General features: G+C 37.4%; 1 protein-coding gene across 1 annotated transcript in view; it reads right to left on the bottom strand.

The window, feature by feature from the left end:
• The window catches only part of UBR5 (ubiquitin protein ligase E3 component n-recognin 5), a 140,901-nt gene that overhangs the window by 97,167 nt on the left and 16,270 nt on the right, over nt 1-27,464 (bottom strand). The window contains 4 exon segments of the mRNA XM_036830478.1: nt 2,401-2,520; nt 3,259-3,335; nt 3,807-3,888; nt 4,264-4,308. Of these exon segments, the coding sequence (XP_036686373.1) occupies nt 2,401-2,520; nt 3,259-3,335; nt 3,807-3,888; nt 4,264-4,308 (324 nt within the window).

Genomic DNA, 27,464 nt, shown 5'->3' with positions numbered 1-27,464 from the left:
ACCCCTCAACTAAAAAAAGAACTAAATTTTAATCTCTAAACAGGTAAAGTTTCACATAGTATGATACATAAGTTATTCTTTCTTAAATAAACATAAACAAACTTTTTGCAGATTTATCAAATAAAATGAAAATTCCATTTGTTATTACATATTATTTTCAGAATTCTTTATCATACACCGTTGTTATGTTATGTGCGTGCATAGAACCGTTAAAAGGAGATACCTAACATTTTAATAAAAACCAGAGCTATGTTTCCAATGAACAGTTCTAGCACAGAATGAGCTAAAGGATGCACTCAACTAAATGACCTCCCTCTGACCTCAAGTTAAATTTAGTTCGGCATAAAAACAAAAAAGAAAATAAGTACCTTGGGATCTCAATTTTTAAATGTAACTTTACCTAGAAATTCAGAGTCAAAATAAAATGTTTAAAAACCATCTTCTCCTTAATTATATTTTCAAACAATTTAATTTGCTTCTAGTTATATTTCTCTGATCAGCCTTTGAACACATATGCTGACTTGACTGATCTGGCATTTGTCTAACCATTAAATGAGAAATTTCAGAATATTTGGCTATTCAAAAATCAAGGTATAAAATGAATAAAATCATCTGGCTTGGAATCTGTATATGATTCCTTTAGTTCACAGCATATCAACTTTAGATAAAATGGAAGAAGAGTTGAGTATCTAGTTTAAAAAGTAAAAATTTTACAAATAATTTTAAAAGTAAAAATAAGGTGCAAAGTTCCAGTTATAAAATAAATAAGTCATGGAGATATAATGTACAGCATGGTGACTATAGTTAGTAACACTGTACTGCATATTTGAAAGTTGATAAGAGAGTAGATCTTAAAAGTCCTCATCACAAGAAAAAAAATTTGTAACTATATATGGTGATGGATGTTAACTAAATTTATTGTGGGGATCATTTCACAATACATTTGACCCTTGAACAACACAGACTGAACTGTGTGGATCCACTTACACGTGAATTTTTTTCAATAAATATATTGGAAAAATTTTTGGAGATTTGCAGTGATTTGAAAAAAGCTCACAGACGAATCATGTAGCCTGGAAATATCAAAAAAAAATTAAGAAAAAGTTAGGTAGGTCATGAATGCATAAAATATTTGTAGATACTAGCCTATGCTTACATAGGCATAAGGTGAGTGATATTTAATATAAAATTAATAATGTGTTAGTTTTCTTACTGTTTTACCCCTTTGCTTTCATAGAATTACATTACCATACATAATGCTTCTCTCTCTCTTAATTGGAGAAACTGCATATCAGCCTATCATCACAGGTAAGCGTGTTTTTTTTTAATGTAATAATGTTTCTAATACTATATGATGAATATGACTGCCATAAAATCTTTATACCAATTCATTCATTAGTGTATAGGTTAGGCTACCATGAGGTAATCATACTGCTGCTGCTTTGCTACCAATTCATGAATCACTATACCTGTAAATAAATACGAATTTTTCACGTTATCTCTTCCTTTTTGATGTCTAGTGTTAGTAATACATATAACATCTAGAGTTTTGTATCAGATAGGACAATACTGTCATAGGTAATGACAGACAATTCATCTTATAAACAGATGATGTAAAATTACGGTATCAATAAATACAGTACTGTTAATATATTTTCTCTTCAGGATTTTCTTAATAACATTTTGTTTTCTCTAGCTTACTTTATTATAAGAATACAGTACATAATACATATAACATACAAAATATGTATTAATCAACTGTTTACGTTAATGGTAAGGCTTCCAGTCAACAGGAGGTTATTAGTAGTTAAGTTTTGAGGGAGTCAAAAGTTACAAGTGGATTTCTGACTGTGCAGGGGGTCAGTGCCCCTAACCCCTAAATTGTTCAAGGGTCACCCGTATACACAAATACTGAATCGTTACGTTGTACACTTGAAACTAATATAATGTTATGTGTCAAGTATACCACAATAATGTTTTTAAAGTAAAAACTTCATTAAAGGCTGTAAAGTTGAGTTACATAATTGTTTCAAGCCTCACTAAATTAATTCAGAAAGAACTACCGTATTTGGACACTAGAAAGAAAGAAATGTTAGATTTTTTTTTTTACCCAAGAATTAGTTACAAATAAGACCAAAGATAAGTATCACTGAAAATTTTTAAATAACATAAATGACACGATAAATGCATGCAGCCATTATACATTTTTAGAAGGACAAAAACCTCGGTTAACTGTGATCAGCCTACGTGGGGCGTTTTGTATCATGGTGGCTCCATGCGCAACAGGAGCCCCCGCTCAGCGCTCAGGAGTTCGCTCACTCCATCGCTGGGGGACATGAAATGAGCACTCACAGAGCCACAGCCCAGACCAGCGGATGCCATCTTCTGACCACAACTTACCCCAGGGTGTTGCCTGCCAGCCTGCCCAGAGTCTCGGAGCCTGAGAGAAACCACGGGGAGTCGCTTGTCCTACCAGGCCTCGATGTCCTCCCTGCCCCCGAATTGCTATTCAACTTTGACCTGGGAAAAAACCAAAAGGTAGAAAAATCACAGAACAGTCCCAACATCCCTAGGAACAAGCCTGGAATTCCAGGCCTCACTACTCTGGGACCTGTTGTGGTAAAATATCAGCCTAACAATTCTCCGACTACTGTTACTGAAATGGATACTTCAGATCAAAGAGCAAACCTAGCAATTTCTAGTCTCATAACAATCCAGTTCCTGTTTGAAATTGTTTTCACGGTTTAACTGCAAATGAATTGTTCCTTAGATTTTTTAAAGTAATCATATTTTCCTTAGAAGCAGTCAACTGAAAGTCATCATACGTTATCTAGCAACCTTTTTTATATGACGTCACTTATACAGGCCAAAATTCTAAAGACTCTGTCATTTTCAAATTGAGCTACTTGATTTGGGAATATTAAAAGGGAAAAAACATGATCCGAAAAGTCAGTTCACTCAAAGAGCAGATCTGTCTTGGGCCCTACCACATACACATCATTCTTCTGGTAACCTATTTCTGTTAAGTGATCATTGACTCCTCTGCTACTTTTAATGCAAATATTTTAGCTATAAATCACTGCTTGCATAAAAATTAAAATCAAACCACAAAGTAACCATTTCACTCTATTTTAAGCATCTCCTTTTCTACAATGCTTTTTTTTTTTAATTTGAGGGTTCCCAAAATCAAAACACAGGTGTAATATAATACCTTTAAGAGCTAAATATTTATTAAATGGAAAGGACATAATGTCTTACCCATCATTATTGTCAGGTTTACCCAATTCCAATCGGTCTGGCTGTACTGAAAAACCAATCCTGCAAACTCTACCATCCTAGAAGCAAAGAAAATAGAAGAAACTTCCAAAGTAAAAATGGGTATTAAAACTTGAATTTATTCAACGAACAAATTATGTACCTATCACTGTCAATTCAGAAGGCAACAAATAAGCTCCCTTCTAGGAGGCACTCACACCTGAGCTGGGGAAGTATGGTCTGTATACATTATCATAAAACCAGTAAAAATAATTTAAAATATCTCCATCTAACAGAATTCAGAGTAAGGAAATGACTAGATACCAGGAACTTCTCCATTCTCTTACTAACTAGTTTCAACCTCTAGTAAATCATTTGAGCCTTCTCCGGGCCAGAGGATTTATACAATAAGGAAATGGAACTGGGTGGTCTCTGGAAGAACTACTGCAAGAAACTGCTGTTTTCCACGGTTGAAAAGGGAGACACATGATGATGCACAGCTGTATTTTAACATCCATTTTCATTTCTCTACCGCAGAGTAAACGGTTTACCTCAAGAAGAAAGGCAGCATGATTTGGGCCCACCACACACTGTTTAATGGTAGCCTGTTCCAACACATTCAAAGGGGGATGGCTGGGAAATAAAGAAAAGTATGCAAACAAAATTATTTTTTACATGGCAAATGCATCCTAGGGTTTTTTAGAAAATCCAATTAACAAAAGAAAAAAAATGCTAGTAGAGCTTGTTTTAAAAAACTAATATTTACATATTTTAAAGCAATAATTGAAAGAAATTATTATATTTACATAGTCATTATAGCTCTTTGGTATGGCAGAGTTTTTAAAAATCAGTATGAACACAAACTGTAATTCAAATGAATGCAACCCATAAAAATTTGATAGTTAGATTAAAATTTTCTTAATAGCTGCTGCCTAAATATGAGTACTTTTTCCTAATTAAAACAAAATCATTCTTTTCAGGAAATGTAAAATATCTTAAATCTCTTACCTGTTTAAATTATATTTGTTCAGTTTCTCTGAAACTTCCCGTAACCTTTAAAAACAAAACAAAACATGAATAAACCACATGTACAAAGCCTTTGTAAATAAAACAGTTCTGATTTGGTAATCTCTAACAGTAGCATACAAAAATTTTACTAAGCAAGAATTTTTTTTTATTATCTTTGAGTTCTGTCCCAAAAAAGATCACAAGTCAACCGTGCAGTTGCCTTCCCTCACCACCTCATTTGCAACTTCAGTCATCATCATCTTAGTATTTTACAGATGAGGAAACTGAAGCTTCTAGAGTTTATTTAAAAAACCGGCAGTAGAACTGGTACTTGAACCAACGCCCAATGGAAAGCCAGTTTTTAAACACTGTACTACATATGCCAAGAGACTCTTGAATGTACATGTACATGATGAAATGAAAATATTTGGGAAGCACATATCTATTAAGAATTTAATATAAAGAGGCAGAAACAATGCAAAAGCCAAACTGACTTAAGGTGAGAATAGTCTCAAAAGTTCTTGAAGGACCTTGTGACACAATTGTATAAATTAAAACCTTAGTGCCCATATCTATAAAATAAAGATAACACCTCACATTTTTAAGAGTATTGAATATGCTTAGAAAAATCTCAAAGGGCTGTCTAACAGAAAGATATTAACTCATGTTATCTATTATGATTTTGCTGTTTCTCTCAAAGAAACAGTCTTGAATTAATATAAAATATTGTAATACTCATTTAAATTGGGCACTTTTGTCAACCTAAGGAAGCCATTTTATAATACAAAGATGTATTCAAATGTAGAGATTTTAAGAGTTCAATTCTATTAAATTACCAAAACAAATGCCTTTGAAAACTTTTCCAGAAATTATTCTCTTAAAAATAAACTGAGCATTTTAGGAACAACAGGGAAAAAACTTAGAACAGTAAATCAACAGGGAATTCCCTAAGTTTTGCTTTCTAGAGAGTGACAAAAATACATGAAATCAAATTTCAATCATTCGTCCTAACAGATGAAAGTGGTATACATACTCAAAATTACTCATGCCTTAAAGCCAGTTTAGGATTTAAAAGCTACCACCAATCATATAACATATGGCCAAATAATCTAATTACTTTGATAAAGAGATTCTAATAGGAGCCAGTTGTACTTCAATTTTACTTTATCCAGTAAAGTTCTAACCTCTGTTCAATGATGAGGAGTATCTTTCAAACACTAAAATACGTACAAGCAAATGTCCAACACTAAATCGTATTTCTAAGCAAAAATAACTTTCAAATGATGCCATACTTAATTTGTCTACCAAGAAGTAAATACTCACTAGTGATTTTATTCTCACTCCCAAAGAATAACATCAGATCACGTGTGACTCGGCCCTCAATAAAATACATTTTCATTTTTCTAGCCTTTCATTAACAAAAATGTGTCTTCTTCAGTACTGTAAAGTCAAGTTTTTTGACCAAATCCCAGTTTGCTCATTTATAAGGCACATATCTGTGTTTCAAGGCAAGATAAAACGCCATAAGAATAACGCACTGTGGAACTCATGAGCTCTGAGAGAAGGCTGACTAGAAAATGGGGAGAAGAAAATAGACTAGGAGGCTCCAAACTGAGAGGCTCCATTCTGGGCAATAACAACAGCCCTGAGAAGACCCGGAGCAGAGGCAGGAGTTCTCATTCTCCTCAGCCCACACTGACTATGAGTAATTCATAAAACTCTTCACCAGACTACAGACTAGAGCCAGACTGTGAGAAAAGACTAAGACAGGTTTGATTTCCCAAAAGCCATAGTAGTGACACTTCCGAAAGATACTTGTTCACCAGCATACAACTAAACCCATTCATTTCCATTCCTTTATTCTTAGCCCAACACTGTCTCTAGCGTTTTCACAAAGAAAAGGGGTGGGGGTGGGGGTGGGGGTGGGGGTGGGGATAAAACTTGTCAAAGCCTTTTCAAAGCTGTACAATAACTGAGATTAAGAATTAAATGATGCTTTCATGGCTCCAAATACCATTCCAGGCAAATAATATCTATAAAACTAAAGTAAGGTTTGAGGATATCAAGATGCTAGAAAATAACAAGTCAAGAACTCAAAAGCAAACTTCAGGTTAGGAAGGGGACAGAGGAAATGTTTACTGACATCAAATTTTCTAATATTAAAAATCATGGTGGACTCCATCTGAAATGTACACCCATTTGTATTGGAAATAATACCCACTGGATAGCAAGAAATCTGGGGTTTACTCCCAGCTCATCTACTACCAACTGGGTTCATTTAAGCCCACTAGGTTTCCGGTCTCATCTACGTGAAGAAAGACTAATAGTCCTCTCTGGTTCTTTTCAGTCTTGAAATTGTTATGAATGTATGAAAAGCAAATATATCAATGGAAGATATTTATGTAATGTTTATATGAAATAGCACTTACTGTCATATTCAATTTCATCGTACCCATCTGAAACTTTCATACACAGATTAATTTTACATGGACACTTAGAGTATTTCCCCAAATATCAAATTTGTTTAACTTCTTAAATTCAATCCGCAAAATTTACAGAAAACGTATCATTTTTCCAAATCTCAAGATAGTTATCATGACTAAATTGGCCCCATACACATTAGTTTACATGGATCCCAGATAACAGTAACAAAGAAACCTTCAAGCAAAGGGAAAAAAAAACGGTACTAACTATAAAATAAGGAGTACTTTGTTCCCCTTTACATTATAGAGTCTTCAGAAGACATGTAAATCCCAGAACCGCAGGCCACTGATCATATTCATTTAAATTTACTGAGTTACTAAATGTCTCTACAGAAGTATTAGGCACTCATCTAATTTAAAGGATCTTCCTCCAAAAGCTTACAATGCTTCAAGTTATTAACTATATTTCCTCTCACAGCGATATTAACAAAAGTTTTCCCTGTTTTTAAAGTAAAATATAAACCACCCTACAGCTCACCAAATTCCATTTCAGAATAAATCTTTACATATGATTGAGAAGGAAAACAATTTTAAGAACACAGCATAACATTACAAAATAACCTAACTCAGCATTTAATCTCATTTCAGAGACAGGCAGGAAAGCCTTTGTGAGGTGGCTATAACACACAATGGATAGGTAAGCAGTGAGCTTCTGACAATCCTTAGTACTCCTACACCAAAGATTTATTCTATATTCTGATTCAATAACCTATTTTAGTCCTTCAAATTTATAGACATTTTACAGATCGAGAGGCTGGAATTTTTTTTGAGCACCAAGGTAAGGTAACAGCAAACTGATGTTAATAGAGAAATCAGTATAACAGTACTTGCTAGAGGGTAACGTATTTCATAGCTGCCCTTGAAGTTCCCTACAAGTTCAGTCTCATTTCCCCCAAATTTGACATTATAATTTCACAGATTAGTCATCTTTTGATGACCCTCAATTGACAGTAGCACTTAACGCAGGTTCTTCAGTTTTACAATTCCCTGCCCTAATCCTAAATCCCCTGCCATCTGTTCAGACACATACACCCCTAAAATGAAACCTGTTAGATTCCTAGCTAAATTTCTAAAAGTAAAAAGTTTAGGTATATCTGGATTCCTAAAAGGCTCCAATTCTCCAGGACATAAAGATATTCCTGACAGCCCATCTTCTACAAGATGATCCTTTTGCTATCCCTGGAACTGTAAGGTCAGGCATACCCACCCACGTTTCACGTGTATCAGTACTCACTTTAATGGCAGAAAGTGGCATAATCTGCCCCCAGTACATTTCCTCCAGGAACATTATTATTATTTCAGGCCCAGCTCAAATGCTACCTCCTCCATGTACTTTTCTGGTAGCTCTGATTTTCTTCCTACATAAATTCTACAGCCTCTCCCTCACAAAGGACCTTTACTGTCTACTTGACATTCTACGGTCATTTGTGTTTCAATCTGAGCTAGCTTCAGACTTTAAGCAAAGAAGAGATAAAACTTATCAAGTATTTCCCCACTCTTCCACTTCTTTAGATAACAGTTCCAACAGTGAAAAATGTACAATAACACTTGTTACATTTCAGAGGCAGAAAAGATTCCTGACCTTAAACTCAACAAAACTACTCCTTAAGTTTTCCACCTCAAATTGAAGTTTAGAACAAGCAAGAAAAGTGTGAATATACAGATTTCTTTTAGGATAGTCGCCCATATAAATCTTATAAGCAAACTAGTTAACACAGCGAAAACATTTAATAACTCACCACTCACCAATAATCATATTAGCAAACTACCTTTAAAGTGACCTCACTCTACTCTCTAGATAACCATCCATGGAATAAAACTGTTACAGATCCATTTTGGAGTACAGGGCTTAATAATCCAAAGAAACAACAGCCAGTCAGTGAAAGGTTACCTACAACACTAAATCACAGACTCCTGCAGAAAATGTCTTAAAGATCACCTCTTGTCATCCATGTCAGAGAAGGCAGGTATTGCCAAAATGCAAATGTACCCAGATTACCTTCTTGCAGAAGAAGAAATACTGTAGGAATATTTCTGGCATTTCTCCAAAAGCAAACTATCTAAAGTTTAAAACTTAAAACGGAAGAAGCAATCAAAGGGCACTTTTTTTTCCCCCTCTTGGAGCAAAGACTATGTTATTAGATAGATGGCAGAGAGAGGCGCCAAAACCACCTCCAACCACAGAACATGGTCTTCCCACTATATCGTCATGCACTTTCCTGAGTATAGGGAGTCCGTCCACAACACTGTTCTTTTATACAAACTACTGCACCACACTATATATATTGCCCCCTCTGAAATCATTCCTAGTATGCCAACTATCCACATCATCAACAATAACAATAAATTCAAGCTATCACATGATGGTCCTGCCTGGCAGCCACTGTAATGTGAGAAAAGGATGTACTTTGGGCGAAGTTGCAGAGGGCATTTTGAGATGGTCATTTACTTGTGCCAGGCACATTCCCACCCCCACCAGCAAACTGAAAGCCTGGAGCTAGCTTATTCAATCCACTACAGTGGGCATCCCAACCCCAAATCCCTTTTCACACAGTCCTGGAGCAAGCCACCTAAGATATGCTCAAAGTGGAGGCCCTTGAGGGCGTCTTGGGTGTAAAATGGAAGAAGTCAACTGAGTCTCCTCCTCATGCTGCACTGTGGATTTGTTTATGTGTGGACGAGATAAAGGCTTTCAGCCCACCTACCCACTCTGTGTTATGACTTAAAATATTAGCAGCTACCTTGACCCATGGGTCTGAGGATGGCTGGGAAGAGCCTGGAGGGATTAGGGTTGCCTTGCCCCAAACAAGAAGCACCAGCAGATTAGGGGTGATTCCCTTCATCTGTGTGATTATGAAAGACTCTCACTGTAGGTCTGAAATTTAACTTCAAGACATTCAATTTTCAGATACAGTTTTAAAAATCCATTTTGTACTGCTTCTGTGTGAATTTAACCCTGATCATGGGTTCCCAACTTCAGGATTTCTCAGGAATCGGGGATGAGGGGAGGGTGGCTAATGAGAGAGGCAATATAGTTATTTAGACAACATACACAGAGAAGAAAAAAATCACTACACCAAAACTCAACAAGTGATGGTTTCTAAAAGGTTGGTTAGAATGGAGAATCTGAAACCCTATTAATGAACTGTTAATACTGTTAATACTAAAACCCACTGGTCTGTCTTGCACTCTGAATAAATTTACCCATGCATGATTCTCTTTAGATGTAAAATGGTACAGCAATGTAGCACAACATAGCATAAAGCATATGAAAAATTTAATCCTGCCTTCCTGATAGTATTAGTACCCATGAGGAACTAAATGTTTATCATTTCAATAGGGGAGGGGGAGGCAGTAGAGGCAAGGATCAGAAAGAACCTCTTTAAGATTTATATGCAAAAGCTATAGTCAATTACTAAAAGGGGTGAGGGAGGAGCCTTAAGGAGAAGTCACAAACTGCCAGCCTACAGATGTACACATGATACTGAATCACATGGCATTTTAAATTTTTAAAAGATTGTTAAAGATTCTTGGCCAACATGTAAAACTGGAAAATTTCAGACAGATTTTCAGATTTCTAGCTTCTCTTGAAAAATGAGATCTAGCAACCAAGCTTATATTGCCTAGTGGTGACTAGAGGTGCCCTTACCTGCCCAGCACCTGTAGGCATTTGAGTTTGAGACCGCTGATACAGAAGATTATTCCTCCCACCCTCTAAAAAAGGATATTTCCTTGGTGAAGAGTAATCTGTTCAGTTTTATAATGCAAATCTCAGCTTGTAAATTGATCCCTAATGAATCTTTGCTTAGACATTAAGCCTTAACCACATTTTATTTCTTTAAATTTGACTTGACAATTTCTCACTTTTTTGCCCACCCAAGAAAAAATGGTGCCAGGTAGCAAACATCTGACTTTACTTTTAAAAGACCCCAAGTCACACAATGATGGCTTTTGTAGAGGAAAAAACCCATCTGTCAGCTTCCCGAATAACCAGTTATAGGTAGGACTTATACATACTTTGTGCTATGGAGAGAACAAATACCAGTTTATAAAACGTGTTCTTTTTACCCTAAATAAATAATACAGGACATTCAGCTTCAAGATACATTCAAGACCAAAAAAAAAGAAGTTTCTAAATAAATACTGTAAACTGAGAAAATGATACAAATTTTAAATGGGAAATTCTTTTAATTCTTCTCCTAAGATGGTTTTCAGTTGAACCTGCTCAAAGATTTCTATAAAACTAAGATGAGAAAATTCATGTTATAGAAACACTCTGCAACTATCATAGAAAAAAAGACATTATACTCACAAATAATTTCTTCCCTTAACACAGAAAATATTCTGGTTAGAAATTCCTATATAGTGCCATAAATAACATCTTTCATAATAAAATGAAAAAGAGACCAAAATCCCAAACTACTGTGCCATTTGAAAGATAAACACATCTCTGAGAAACTAAGTGCTGAACATAAGAAAATGAGTCATTTTCCTTTAAAGCAAAACCAACTGTGTTATTTTCAGTTCCATTCAAAACAGGAAAAGGAAAATACACATGCCAAATGGACAAGAAATTCGGTAGGAAAAGATAAAAGATATGGCCTTTATACATTAATTCTTCTTGATAATTTCCTAAGTATTTCTGTCTCATCTAATTTCAATTGCTTAACAGTAAGACTATACATACGTACAAGACTCAAACTTGGTTAACTTGTGTGCTAACAGGGTGAGAAGACTTCCTTTAGTGCTCCTGTCCAAAAAGTGTAGCATCCAGCCAAAATTTCAAGAGAAAAGTCTTGGTTTTTCTTCAACCTTAGGCCATAGCCACATTCTGAATATCTGCAACATCATTCATTAAAATATCTGCCAAATGCAGATAATGTATTCACAAATTGTTACAAACCCAATTTTAACTCTACATACAAATCAGAGGTCTCATGAGATAACTGACACACTTTGTAATATAAATACTACCATTTGGCAAGGTATTCAGTCCTTGAGATAGAACTCTAAACTGAAAATACCTGTGATGAAATCTGATTTTTCCATAAAACAAGACAATTAGGAGGTTAGGTTCCTGACCAAGGATCTTGATGCCATTAGATTCAGGAAAGTTTCTTTAAATGACAGACACTGGGATGGCTTCTTGTTGCCCTTTTAACATCGAAGCTGAAACGGCAGTTTTACTGCCTCTGAAATGGTCATTTTACATTCCTGAGCTGCCATTCCATCCGCCCTGGGAGCCGCCCTGTAGTCCTGTGAGGGGCAGCACGGTGGAGTGGGAAAAGAATGGGCTGTGGTGTCAGACTAACAAACCTGGGTTCAATTCCATCCCTTCCATTAATTGGCTCTGTAACCTTGGGCAAGCTTACTTTAACCTCCCAGAGTTTGGAAGGTATCTTGGTCTGTTAAATGGAGATAAAACCACTTGTCTGGTAGGGCTGCTATAAGGATTAAAGGTAATTTTGTAATGTACCTTGGAAAGAGCCAAGCACTTAAACACTCAATAAATGGCAGCCATTAGCATTATTACTGAACTATATTTTTCATCTTTGGATAGCTTGCTCTATATACTGCTGCTTCAAATCTGCCAAGTTCTAGCTTGAACCGGTTGCCAAACTAAATAGGGCCCAATTTGAATCTGGAGATCTTGTAGGAACCCGAGGAACCAGAGAATGACAGCTAAGTCTGGGAATTCTTGGAACCAGAAATCCGCAGACGCACTCTAACTCTGTGTATTTTGCGCATGGGTTGTTATTTCACAAGAGTGAGAGATTCCTTCTCTTCTTGCCCCTACTACCTCCAATCTCATCTCCTCACTCTTCCTGGGCACTCTATACCCCAAATATCACTATACTCTCCCAAGTCCTTCACTAGTTTATACTCACAAAGTACTATTTGGGGGGGAGGGGGAGGACACGCCTCACAGCTTGCTGGATCTTAGTTCCCCAAACAAGGGACTGAACCCAGGCCACAGCAGCAAAAGCACCGAATCCCAAGCACTAGACCAGCAGGGAGCTCTTTATTTTATTTTTTTTGTACACATCTACTCCTTCAGCCTAGAATAAACTATACCCCGCTGCCTTCTACACGTCTACAGCTACTAGCCCCTGGAGGGCAGGTTGAGAGAACCTGTTGGAAAGGTTAACTCACCTTTCACTCCAGGCTAAACTAGTCATTTCTCTGAGTCCCCTGGGTCATACTTCCTTCCACAGTACTTATGCTGTAACTACTTGTTTGATGAAATATTTGTCTCTTTCACGGCTTGACAAACTCTATGAAGGCAAGAACCGGGTTTTACTAATTTCTAAATCCCCAGCACCTGCCAGCTGATGGATGGGTGGCTGAACAAATGAATGGGCATTCACGTCCCTGCTCTAAGTCCTACACTGCTTCAAAATGGTGGATCTGCAGCTTTTTTATTCTTTTCATAGTCATTCTTAAAGATTTTTAGCTGTTCTGCTATGAAACCAATATTATGAGACTAGGTTTTTTAGAACACACCAAAGGAATATTGTCCTACAAAATAAACCCACGGAGGTTCTACCCCAAATCAAATGGTCCTACAATACTAAGAAGAATTCTTTAACTTTTTTTAACTTTGAGAATCATCCCCAGAAAGAGTTTACCAGACAGACAAGGAAATCACTCGGTACTTTACAGCTGGGGATACTCTCCCAGTCCCTCCACTTAGAGGACAGTCTTGTTCCTCCCTCCACCCCTCCCTCCTCCATGGCTTAATCTGGGATGGTGTTAAGGAAATGTACTGAAGGGGCCAAAAGGAAGCTGGAAGCAAAGGGAAGAGAGAAAGCGAGCTCATCAGGAAGCAAAAGTACAGATAAAGTCTGTGTGCAACTCGCCTGTATAAGTGCCTGAAACTGATAACATGAGTCTAACTGGCTAAGCACCTTAAAATGCAAACTAGAGAAAGTCTAATTACTGGACATCTATTGGCAAGTAATGCAACAAAATATTCCAACATTTAATGCTGTGCCAAAATAGGAAGAATTGGACATAAATACCCATATTAATTTTTTATTTGTTTGGGGTTTTTTTTTTTTTTTCGGTTGTTTAGCCAATCATCAGCATTGTAGCCACGAAAAGGCAAAGTTAGTGCCAACCACGTTCTACCTAGATACCCAAAAGAACCCTAGGTTTTTTTTGAGTCTCAGCTCCCCCATTAAAAAAGGAGCGTGGGAGCTTCCCTGGTGGCGCAGTGGTTGAGAGTCTGCCTGCCAGTGCAGGGGACACGGGTTCGAGCCCTGGTCTGGGAAGATCCCACATGCCGCAGAGCAACTAGGCCCGTGAGCCACAATTACTGAGCCTGCGCGTCTGGAGCCTGTGCTCCGCAGCAACAGAGGCCGCGATAGTGAGAGGCCCGCGCACCGCGATGAAGAGTGGCCCCCACTTGCCGCAACTGGAGAAAGCCCTCGCACAGAAACGAAGACCCGACACAACCATAAATAAATAAATAAATAAATAAAAAGACTTTCTCTCTAAAAAAAAAAAAAAAAAAAAAGAGCGTGACCTTGAATAGGTCATTTAACATCTCCTGCTCTCATGTTTCCACCTCTGCCAATAATGGTGCTTACCATATCTGCTTCACAGAGTTGTTTTAAGAATTGGATAATATGTCACATGCAAAAGTAATGTGTACCATCTGAAATAACAGTGTCTAAACCTGGCTAATCATCCACTGTCTAAGGAATATTTTAAAAGACATATTACCAGACCCCACCCAAACCTACTAAATCAGAAATCTCCAAATACAAGACTCAGTAATTTATATTCTGGCTAAATAAATTATGGCACATTCATAAAATGTCTCTGGAAGGAATAACATTTAGTCACCTATGAGGATAGGAAGTAGGCAGCTAGGAAACAGAGCAGGGAGGGAAGCTTTTCACTGAGTGCCAATGTACACTTTTTGAATTTAAGTCACATATTATCAACTCAAAAATTTTAAAAAAAATTTCTAAGCAACCCAAAGTGATGCTGCTGATCAACTAAGTTTGGAAATCACTACTCTAAAATACCACGAATACATGTAAGGACTGCTTAAAACAGTCACAAGATTAATAGTCCACTTAGGGAGATATTAATAACACTACTATTTCAAGTTTTGGAAATGTTGCTTAGGATAGCCCCCCTCTTAGAAATTCACAATCCACATACCTCTATTAGATTCTGATAAGTCCTAAACTAAAGAAACATGTTTACGCTTAATCCTGTGTTTTTCAAACTGAAGTGAACACTGTTTGGGACACACTAAACATGGAACACAAACAGGCCATTCTTTCTAGTAAGGTCTTGGGGAACCAGAGGACATTGATCTGAAATCTAAGCTCCCGGAAGTAGTAGTCCCAAACCGTGGAGGGGGCCTAGCACAGAGAAGGCCTCTCCCTCCAAAAGGTGGAGCTCAGTAGGGACAAACTACCTTTCCTCTTTTTTCTTTATCTAAACAAAACTGATTTCCCTATTTTCTTACTGGGATTAAAAAGATAAACAGGGATTAAAAAGATAAATGGCATAAACAAACAATCTTACTCTGCCTAAAATTATATTGTTAACATGTATCTATAGCAGACAATTTTCTTAATCCAAGTAACATGGCAACAGCATTTTCATTCCTTTAAGTAGAAAAATTAAAGATCTTTAACTATGATTCAAAATCATCTACTTTTAGGAGACAGCAATAGATTTCAATATTTCCCTTCTACAGTATAAGCAGACCTTCCTGGGCATCTTTATTCCCACAAAGCCAGACTAACCAAGTGGGCTCTACGATCAAATTGTCCAACAACCTTGCTTCTTAGCTGGAGCATGATCATCAGTGTACCCAGAGGGGGTCGGAAAGCTGTATCAAATTAATGGCTTCTTTGAAATCTGCACCTACTGGGGTTCTTAACACTGGGTCTCTAATTCAGAGATCCAAATCGAAGTCATCAAAAAAAGGTCAAACCTACAAACCACCACAGTCAAATTTAAGGGCTTACAAGATCCCTTTTGTTTTTATCACTGTGGCGCACAAAAAAACACAAATGTCTCCCCTCTGGCAACACAGCAACCATAGCAAAGGGTTGGCTTCCCCCACCACCAATAAATGGGATCCACCAGTAAATGTTTCCAATTCTTCACCTTACAATAAATACTCAACCCAATAGAAGTAGATTCAACAGGCAGTCTCTGATTTACAGATTGACGTTACTAATAGAGAGGGCTCTCATCCCATCTCAAGCCCCACTCTGTATCTGCCAACCACTTAAACAAAAAACAAACACACACACACAAAACGTGGTGCTTTTAGATAGCGTGTGGAGAATGATGTTAGAGAGCTAAGCCTGGGAATGAATATAAAGGACATTAGCCCATCTATCTGCCAATCCCTAATTATCATCCCCAGGCTGCTAGTATTTTCCCCTGGTTTGGGGTTGTTTTTGGGGGGTTTTTTTTAACCTGAAAATCACTTCCCAGTCATAGATACAATATTCTCAATATTTCAGCATCAGGCACTAACAAGTTTATTGGTTTAATCCTCTCTTCATAACTAACTTCAACCTCCTGAAAAAGAAAGATGGTGGAGCGGCACTCCTGTAATCACGGCCATCGCAGACTGTCCTAGCAAACATCAGGTCAGAACAGGAACGCTTGCAAAACTCAGCCACCATCATCTAGCTACAACATAGCTACGTACAGTGTAGCTCTCCCGGTTCCCTCAAAAAAAAAAAATTGCCATCTGTAGTGTTTACAGAGCAAAACAGTTAACAAACCTAACAAAATGGAACCAGCCTACAATGAGATTACTATCAATAAATATTATCAATTCACAGTAGGACTCTAAAGTTGTTTTGTCCCAGACTAAATTCTCTACACCTCCTTTCTTCTCTTAGCACTGAGCACTCCATCAAGTTCGATGTGGGTAGTCAGTGAAAAGGTCTTCCATAGGTTTGGGTGGGACTCTTCCCTCCACTTTCCTTTCCATCTAAAGCTGAAAAAAGTAAAGTGAGTAAAACTAAAACAAACAGAAGGAACAAGATGTACTGATATAAGATATGTATCAATTAACAAATATTGACTGAGTATTATGTGCAGGTATGCAAATCAGTGGGATGGCGGGATGGAAGAATGGCTGGAGTAGAGTTGGTATACTGTGCTCACTCTGGAAAACCTCTTCCACTCTATATATACAGCCATGAAAGACAACCGTAAAAGAGAAAACCAAAAGACAAAGCTGCGATCAAATAAAAGATAAACATCTCCACAGAAGGGAAATGATGCTCAAAGTGCTCCCTAGTGGAAGGCTGGGTTCATCCTGTAAGTTGCAGTTAGGCTCACGGTTTTGTTAGAACACTGTGGCTGAAAAGCTTAAGAGTAACCACTAAAAGAACAGAAATACAATCTATGGCTTCCAATCAAAAGAGGAGGGAAAAAGGAAGGAAATGCAGAAAACTAGGAATCTTAACAGAAGGAAAAAAAAGCAGCAAAATAAAAGATTCAGAAAATACGAAATTCAGACAGTAGAAATAAATCTACTTATTCAAATGGTTCATCGCACATATTAAAAGTCAAATATTAACAGAGTGAAGGAAAAGGAAGTATTAATAAGAATAAGAGAGACACCACATAACATTAAAAGGAATAATCCACCAAGCACATTTAACATGCAAGAATTTGAATGTTCCTAATACCATAACCTCAAAAATATATCTAATAAAAACTGACCCTTTGAGAAAATGTCAACTCCAATGAGAAATTTAATACCCTTCTATCAGAAACTGATAGTTCAAGCAGACAAAATATCAGTAAAGATAGAAACTTTGAAAAGGAACATTAACAAGCTTAGTCTAACAAATAAATATATAGAAACCTGTCCCCCAACTGGGGTGTCACAGGTTTTAAGGCATAAAGCACATTCTGACTCCTAGACTTAACAGATAAATAAAATTTCCTTCAAATTATAAGAATAAACATAAGGTTGCCAACTTTTTAATCTTGCCAAGATTTAGAAAAGGCAACAAACTAGAACTACCAATATTTCATTAAAAGATAAATTTCAAATTTATAAAGTAGAAAAGACAAATCTAAATAAAAAAATGTTCTCCCTAACCCACGGACTGTGAAAACTTTCTTAGAAACTGGCACCAACACAGAATTGTACTTAATTTGATATTTCTTAACTTTTATTTGATCTCAGAAAAACAATCATACAGATTTTTTTCATTTAATATCAAGTCCTTGATATAATAGTCTCTTTGTTTTCCATGAGAAAACAGAAGACTACAAGAGGTTGAGTTACCTGTAATTACTCAATTAAGAGGTGACAGAGAGAGAGAGAAGGAGACAAAACCTCTCCCAGCCTCTATTCTTATCATCATCACACTTGCCATGGGTCCAATTCTATCAACAAATACTTCCTGAATGCCCAGAGTTAAGTATTACAGGAAGTAAGCTGCACTATAAAATACACTGGGGAGGGAGGGGAGACGAACGGTGGCACCACCTGAGGGGGTTTCTACATACTTGGGAATGCTGCCCCTCATCATGAGCCACAGCTACAGAAAACTGTGCCATCTACCCCTTAGGAAGCCTGAGGAAGAAAGAAAAGCTGATACAATGCACACATCTCAAGTAGTGTACAATCTACTTGTAAAAACAAAGGCTATACACAGGAAAACAAATAAAAAATAAAACACTAAACTAGCTGCCAAGATGAGTGCTATAACCAAAAATTACTAAGAGAAGGCAGAATTCATTTTGGGTTGGAAGAGTCAGTGAGGGCCAGGGCTTCAGGGGAGTCAGGATTTTGAAATGGGCCTTGAAGGGTGTTGAGACTCATCATCTCAAAAAAGGTGGCATCATCTCAGTGAAAACATTTATAAATATTTATCTAGTAAACAAAAAAAATGGCTCTTACACAACTAAAAAAGCTAAAGATCTCCAGAACACCTCGAGAAGTCAAGAAGATTCTAAGATTTTAAATTATTTTTCTTACATATCATCTACACAGTCGATAGTGCTAGAGCAGTCTGCTAGTCAAAATACAACTGCAAAAATAAACTAAACTATACACCGCCTTCCTGTGATCAACTATATTCAATATCCCGTAATAAACCATAATGGAAAAAGAATCTGAAAAAGAACATACGTATATAACTGAATCACTTTGCTGTACACCAAAAACTAACACAACATTGTAAATCATACTTCAGTAAAAAATTAAATTAAGTTAAATTAAATTTTAAAAATAGAAAAAGAGAAGAGACAGGACAAGAGAATACAACAACAAGGCTGTCATCTACAAGCCAAGAAGCAGGTTTTCACCAGAACCCGACCATTATGGCACCCTGATCTCAGACTTCCAGCCTCCAGAATTGTGAAAAATAAATGTACCAGTTTATGGTATTTTGTTACAGCAACCCAAGCAGACTAAGACAACAGGTATGGAGAACCAGTGTATCCGGAATAAACAGAAATAATTTTCTTGGGCTTCCCTGGTGGCGCAGTGGTTGAGAATCTGCCTGCTGATGTAGGGGACACGGGTTCGAAGCCCTGGTCTGGGAAGATCCCACATGCCGCGGAGCAGCTAAGCCCGTGAGCCACAATTACTGAGCTTGCGCGTCTGGAGCCTGTGCTCCGCAACAGGAGAGGCCGTGATAGTGAGAGGCCCGCGCACCGTGATGAAGAGTGGCCCCCGCTTGCCACAACTAGAGAAAGCCCTCGCACAGAAACGAAGACCCAACACAGCCATAAATTAATTAATTAATTAATTTTTTTAAAAAAAGAAATAATTTTCTTGTGTAGGACTTCTAGTTAAACATGAGTTATCTCCACCACCTCCTACAACCCCCCTAAAACGCCAAGTGAATTTTAAAGTTACAAGGACAAAGAGAAAGAGAGAAGGCTACAGCACTCAAGCAAGAGATGCCAACAAAATTTTTGGAAGCTGGAAAGCATATAGAGCAAGTGGCAAATGACTTAGCAGACAAGAGAAAATTGAAACCTAAAGTCTACAGGATGGGCAAAGAGGAACAGACCAACTCTTAGAAACTGGAGGCACCAGGTACCTGTGAAGCCTGGGGGTGACCCCAAACAGGAAGTTTGCATAAGAAGCAGTTAAGATCCCCACCCTATAGGCCTGAGGCTGCCCCTCCCAGACCCTGACTGAACTGTCCCTTACTTACAGAAATTCAACCAGAATACCAGCCTGGGGATACCTGGCCAGGCAGGAATGGGGACACTGGAAGCAGTGAAAGCTGTTTGCTGAAATGAGTCCACCAGCTCCCATCCCAGAGCGCTTGCAGCCACACTCTTCACTTCCAGGATTCCTCTCCCGAGAAACTGGCCCAACGGGAGAGAAAAAATCTTCGGCATAATATAAAACAAAAAGTCAAAGCGATAGACAATAAAGGGAGGAAAGATACGTAAATCAGAGTGGCAATGGAGGTGTCAAACATCCAACTACTAGGAGTTCCAAAGAAAGAAAAATGAGAAAATGGATGAGAGAAAAATGTGTAGCAAAATTTCCTGGAATGATAGGAGCTTCCAGAATAAAGGCACCTACCAAGTGTTTGGGGCCCAAAATACAATGAATGAGAAAAGGACCTACTACATAAAGGCACATCAACATGAAATTTCTCAGCACCATGGACTGAGGAAAGACTCTCAAAGCGCTTTTTCTTTGGGGGGGGGTGGGGGGGAGGCGGACGGGGGAAGGTAGGTCAAGTTAAAAGGATCAGGAGTCAAAATGGCACTGAACTCCTTAAAAGAAATACTGGAAGCTATGTGATGATGCAATGCCTTCAAAATTTTGAAGAAAAATTATTCCCAACCAGAAATTTTATACCTAGCAACTAACAATAAGGACAAAAATTAAATTTGCTTTCAACTAAATAAAAAAAATGGCACACTAAAGACAGAAAAGGGATAAGCTTTTTTTTTTTTTTTTTTTATTTATGTTTGGCCGTGTTGGGTCTTCGTTGCTACGCGCGGGCTTTCTCTAGTTGCGGCGAGCAGGGGCTACTCTTTGTTGCGGTGCGCTGGCTTCTCATTGCAGTGGCTTCTCTTGCTGCGCTTGTTGTGGAGCACCGGCTCTAGGCACGCGGGCTTCAGTAGGTGGCATGCAGGCTCAGTAGTTGTGGCGCATGGGCTTAGCTGCTCCGCGGCATGTGGGATCTTCCCGGACGAGGGCTCAAACCTGTGTCCCCTGCATTGGCAGGCAGATTCTTAACCACTGCGCCACCAGGGAAGTCCCAGGGATAAGCTTTTAAAAAAACTTTTAAAACTATCAAAACTAGATCCAAAATTCCTTAAAACGTCACCAAAACGGTTAACTAAGTTAGAAACGAAAACAAAAAAACTTCCACTCTCTTGCCTTTTGGGACACAGAAAGTATGTAGACTCACTTGTCCAACCGACCTCACAGCAGTGACTGTCATTTCATCTACAAAACTGATAGAAAAGTAAACATACCATTTGTGTTTAAAACGTATACATGCAACTTTAAACATCTTTAAATATTCTAAAGATTACTGAATGTCCACAAAGACAGAGCTTGGGATGAGGGAGAAGAGCAAGTACCAGAGCAAAGACCAAAAGCAAACAAAGAAAAGGAAACCAAAAACCCCTAGGGACAAAAATTTCTATTGGGCTTGTGAAGGAATTACTTGCACACTCTCCCTGAAACCAGCAAGTCTAAAGGGCCTTGACCCTCCTTCTTCAAACTCTCTTAATAGTGTCTCAAGTTATTGGCTTGGCCATAGTCTATAACGTAGACAAGCCGGAAAAGCTCTAACCACAGCAATCAGAACTTAAAAGCCTGACCTTTAAACTAAATCAAGATTTTTGATCTGAAATACCAGGAAAGGATTGAGCCCCTCAACACATCCTGTAAATAATATAGACCATAAATTCACTTCTGTGATGGCAAAGTTTACTTACACATTGAACCAAAAGGGTAGTGTAGCATACAATATGCTTAGTACAAAGCCTGGTACAAAATATTAACGGCTCCTGCTATTACTGGCGTTAACATTTCTGAATGAAAGAAAAGGAGGTGCTGAGTGCTAAGTAGGAACTGGTGAAAAAGGAATTTGGGGAACCAGAGCTATTATGGGTGGGCAGTACCACTTCGGATGAAGACAGCAAAGAGTGACTCCAAATATCTACCATTATACCCCATTAAAAACCAATGATAGACATCTGAAACAGATCTCATAACTAACACATAAGACCAACTAGACATAACTGAAGTTCATGGATAAAACTGTACTCCTTAGCTCATGCGTACTGCAAAAATAATGTGAATCCATAGCATCTGTTAAAATCCTGGTTATCTAAACCTTTCCAAATTACATTTAGAATTACCTCTATCCTTCCCAGTTATATATCAAATATCTACAGAAAGTGTAATAAGGATACTGTGGCCCAGTGGACACTTTCTCTTTTGACTTCCTCCAGAACTTCTCATCAATTCTACTCAATTTAGCAATTAATCATTTACTGCTTCGTCTCTATACTGCTATCCTACTTTTTAACAGTTCTATTTTATTTTCCTAACTACACAGTAAACTCCTTAAGGATGTAACCATGACTTAACTTTTTGCACATCTGGGTATTAGTACATTACAGATACTAGATAGGTTGACTAAAGATACTAGAATATCATACAAAGAAGAGACTAACTGTTCACAACCTTTCTCAGCCAAACGACACACAAAGGATGGAAACAATTTAGTGTCACTATGGTAATGATTCTAATGTGTCCCCAGTCCACCATCTCACACCCTAGCATGTCCAGATGGAGAGTGCAACAAAGGCTTAATCAACAGGAACCAGCACCCTGGCTTCAGAAATGAACGGTCCTAGTTTCAACACTCAGCTGAGCATGGAGACTATCTGTCACTTCACGGTCCCCATTCCTCCACCAAATCCCAGGCAAGAGGGAAGAAAAGACACGTGATGATGGGCCTGTCCTCTGCAAACAGATCAAATTTTAAAGCAATAAAAAAAAATTTATTCATGTAGGCACAAGATAACAGTTAATGTACTGCTTTTAAAGGCTGGAGCACAGTCCTTTACTGCGACATTTTGTTTTTATCTACAAATGTTTAAAACTTCAGTTCACATAACAGTAACCCATGAGCCTCAGCAGCAGACCCTGTTAACGAGCCTTAATAACTAAGGACCCCGTGCTTAGAGACCTACCGCTCCACAGCTGTGCAGCCTGGGAGGCACGCTCAATTGCCTTCACCTCAAATTGCCTCTGCAACAGTGCTGCCAGGCTGCTGAATGAGATGATGTTTGGAAAACGTAGTGCTTCATATATAGTAAGGAGTAACAATGCTGAAAATGTTTAAAATGAGCAAACCGCATAATTTTCCAGATCAGCCTCTAAACATTATATAATTCTAATCCAGAAAGTTACACTCCTCAATTCCCATAGAGGGGCCTCCACAAAACAAGGAGTTCAGCTTTTATCAGCGCTCAGTACAGTCACATAAAGAAAACTTCTGTGTTGACTATAAAACTCACTGTCCATTGGGCTTTTTAGTAGCCCTAAATATAAAAAAGATTCACTAAAAATGTATCTCAGAGCATGATTAAGAAAAAGTTTCTCTCTGATGTAACATGATAAGCAGTTAATTTTTCAGCCATTGCTTTTTGTCTTGGCTTGCAGAAAGTCCAAAATATGATTCAACTTAAACTGACACTTCCTACCATCTTTACCATCTAGAAATTCTACCCACTCTCTTCCTTGCTTTGAGTATTAGTCCTGGGAAGGCCCTCAGAAACTGTCCAATCCCACATCTTCATTTTGTAATGACAACAAAGCCTCTTTTGACTAGAAACAGACAAAACAACGAAAGGTATTGCATGTACAAAATAAATACAGGGTCTTTTTCGCATTCACACAAAAGATGCTGCAATTTCATCACATATTCCATTTAATAAAAACTGCAAAACACTAAGAAAAATGACACATGACTAATATCACTTTAAAACTGACCACAAATAATACACCACCTTAGGCAAAGCTATGAAATAATAAGTCCTATTTCTAACAAACTTTACACGCAAATAGATATCATCTTCATATTAACCATACTGGTAAGCTATACATTTATGTCAAAAACAATGACCTGCCCAAAAGATTTTTAGAACTCTCCTTCTGGAACTGTCTGTAAGGTCTCTTTTAAATGCCAATATCTAGCCAGTAGCTAGTACAATACCTCGCACATAGTAGGTATGCAAATGATTATTAAAATAAATAGATTCTGCAGCAAAACCTAGTCATTTCAAGACAGATGTGTCTCTGGAAATAGAAAACATTCAGTCCTAAAGCTGACTAATCAAATGGATGATGAAGCCAAGTAGCTCCTGTCCAAAGAAGATTCTGTTTCGCAGGAAATACACCCTGTGTCTGAGCAGAGTCATAGTGAAGAACTAATCACTGGCCCACATTTCAATCTTTTAAGTCTCAGAACATAGCAAATGTTTCACATTTCCTAAATAATGCACCCAAACAACCACCTGACTATATGAGTAATACTAGTGATGTCAAAGAAACACATTTACCTTGGCTCCCCTTATGATTCTGACCTGGATGCTTCTGGAGGGGGCTCTGTGATATTAAGCTGTTGAACTGCCCAGTACGATACTTCAGTCTGGAAATATTATGTCCATTAATAGTTACTACTGCCACAAAATGCATTATGTCCAGTGCCATAAATATCAAGTCTTCACTGTTTCTATTTTCAAATACACAGTATCAACCTTTTCTAAAACTTTCATGGTACCCAAATCTCCTTCTGAACTATTATACTTTACTGTTTATCATCTTTTTTAATGGTCGTGATAGTTAAAAAAAAGAAATCCATAAATTCTTTTTTTCCTAAATATTTATTTATTTATTTATTTATTTGGCTGTGCCAAGTCTTAGTTGCAGCACGAGGGATCTTTTTTTTTTTTTTTTTTTCCAGTTGAGGCATGCGGGATCTAGTTTCCTGACCAGGGATGGAACCTGGGCCCCCTGCATTCGGAGCTCAGAGTCTTAACCACTGGACCACCAGGGAAGTCCCTCCATAAATTCTTTGGCACTCTTCCCATCAAGAGGTGGAGTCTAATTATCCTCCCTTGAATATGGGCCTTATGATTTGCTTCTTGAGAAAAGATCGAGGCTGAAGAAACACTGCATGACTTCTAAGGCTATGTCAGGAAAAGGCATTCTAGCCTGGCTCTGTCTCTTGGGACACATGCCTTTTAAACTTTTAGCTACCTGGTAAGAAGTCTAGCTACCTCGAAGACTCCATTCTGCAGAGACCACACAGAAGTAGAGATGCCTGAGAAACCTCAGCTGTTCCAGATCCCAGCTGTTTGAATCTCCTAGATGACTCCAGCTACCATCTCACGGCAACTGCATAAATCTAGGTAAGAACCACCTAGCTGAGTACTGTCAATCTCCAGAAGTAATAATAAATGATTACTGTTTTACACCATTAAGTTTGGAGTGATTTATTACACAGCAATTAAAAACCAGAATGATGATCAAAGGAAATCTCAGCATTTTCTTTGGTACTAGTTCCACTGATATATGAATAAAGCCTCATTTATGGTTCATCTCTGATATCTTCCTTACCCATTTCCTTTAACTGGGCCAAGTTTAAAAACCAAAACTCTATATTACCTATACCTTAATATGTTTATTTCCTTAAATGTTTATTTCACATATCTTATTTACAAATCTATTTAACCTTAGACTCATCTGAATAGTAAATCTTTGCTCAAATAAAAGCCAATCTTTATGTAACATCAATAGAAAACCTATAGTTAGTCTAGTAACTAATACAACACTGACAGGCCAACTCTCCTGTCAATCACCCAGGTAACATATACTGATAGAATGTTCTCATTTCCTCATCCCTGCAGTTGAGAGACCACATAAGGAAACAAAAGGTGACAAGGCCAAAACCTTCACCAGCCACTGATCTTTTATTAAAAGTCTCCAAAAATCCTTGCAAGTTTAACAAGTGCACAACCTGGCCTATCACTTTCACATCTTTTGAAGTCAAGCTGATGCTAATCACAGGATGTTATCTGACAACAAAATGTAGTCCAATGCAAAACATGTGCAAAGTGAAACTTCGAATCTCACAAAAATCCAAGATTCCCTGAGGTCTAGGAAAAGCAACATTGAGAAATTCATTAAAGCACACAATGCTGACAAATGAAAATTATATACAAAGACCAATTAAAAGTTCATAAAAATTGAAAACAATGACACAACTGTGCTTTGAAATAGAATGACTTTAGTATTTCAATAATTAAGTGTGGCCCTTGGAAAAACTACAAATATTTTTGAAAAAATGACTCCATGACAAAATTCAAATGGAGCCAAATACAATGTGTAGGACTTGACTGAATTCTGGTTTGAAAAAACCCAGCTATTGTGTACAGACATTTTGAAGACAAGTGGAGAAAAGTAATGGTATTAAGGAACTCTTGTTAATTTTCTAAAGTGATAATGGTGGTTGTACAGAAGAAGGTCCATATTCTTAGGCAATGCAAGCCCATGTATTTAAAGATTAAAAAAGCATCATGATGACTGCAACTTCTAAACAGCTCAACGAAATCATTTATATATACATGCATATTTTGCAAATTTGGCAAAAACAATTACCAAAACAACAATTACTGAATGGAGAAGGTGGATAACCAAATAACTCACTGTTCATTCTTTCAATTTTTCTGCATGTCTGAAGATGTTTACAATAGAATGTTGGATGGGAAAAAGAATATCAACCTCACCAAAATTACATACACATATACAGAGTCAAGGATCACCATTTAAGGAAGGTCTCCTACATGAAATATTGGGGGGGCGGCGGGGGAGGTTAGGTGAAATATTGTGGTATCTTTCAATGTTATTGGAATAGTACATTCCAAAAAAAAAAAAAAAATCCATACACTTAATTCATTCCTTATTCCAGAGATTGGAATATAGTTCTAAGAACTAATTTTTATTAAAATAAAGTACTTTATTTTGCTTACTTTTGAAGTTCAGATTAATTTAATAAACACGTGTACTAACATATGTCAAGTACTAGGAATGCAAAGACCACAATGAGCCTGTCTTCCAAGAGGTCACCTCTCAGCTCCCCCGGATGGCACTCACAGGCTCAAACTGAAGGAAGGACAGTTTAAAGAGGGGCCCTGAAGGATAATGAGAATATTTAAGAAACCATTTAGGGATAGTACAAAGAATAGTTAATTCAGTGGGCTTTCCCGTAATTTCTAACTGATTACATTTTTAATAGGAATACATTTCAGACAGATGTAACATATGGAAATTAAACACCACACATTTCAAAAGAAGTGTTTCATAACTGTGAACACACAAAAAGCATGTCACTAGAATGTGAGCTCCTCAAAGGCAGGAATTTTTGCCTCTTTAGTTCACTGATACAGCCCAAGTATCTGGCCCATAACAAGCCCTCAATAAATATCTGTTATTGTAAAGCAATTATACTCCAATAAAGATGAATGAATGAATGAAATGAAGTCGAATTTCTTTTAATGTCCATTTATATTTAATTTATGGTGAAAATTCTGGTCCACTTACTAGGAGGAAAAAAATTATTTAAATTTTATCACAATGTTTTTGACAAGCTATCTTCTCCCTGCGTGAACTCTGAATATAAAACGGAAATGATAAATTTTTGT

Source organism: Balaenoptera musculus, chromosome 17, assembly GCF_009873245.2.
Source record: "Balaenoptera musculus isolate JJ_BM4_2016_0621 chromosome 17, mBalMus1.pri.v3, whole genome shotgun sequence".
NCBI classification, from domain to species: domain Eukaryota; kingdom Metazoa; phylum Chordata; class Mammalia; order Artiodactyla; family Balaenopteridae; genus Balaenoptera; species Balaenoptera musculus.
Note: the sequence above shows the minus strand (reverse complement) of the source record. Positions and strands in the feature narration are given on the sequence as shown.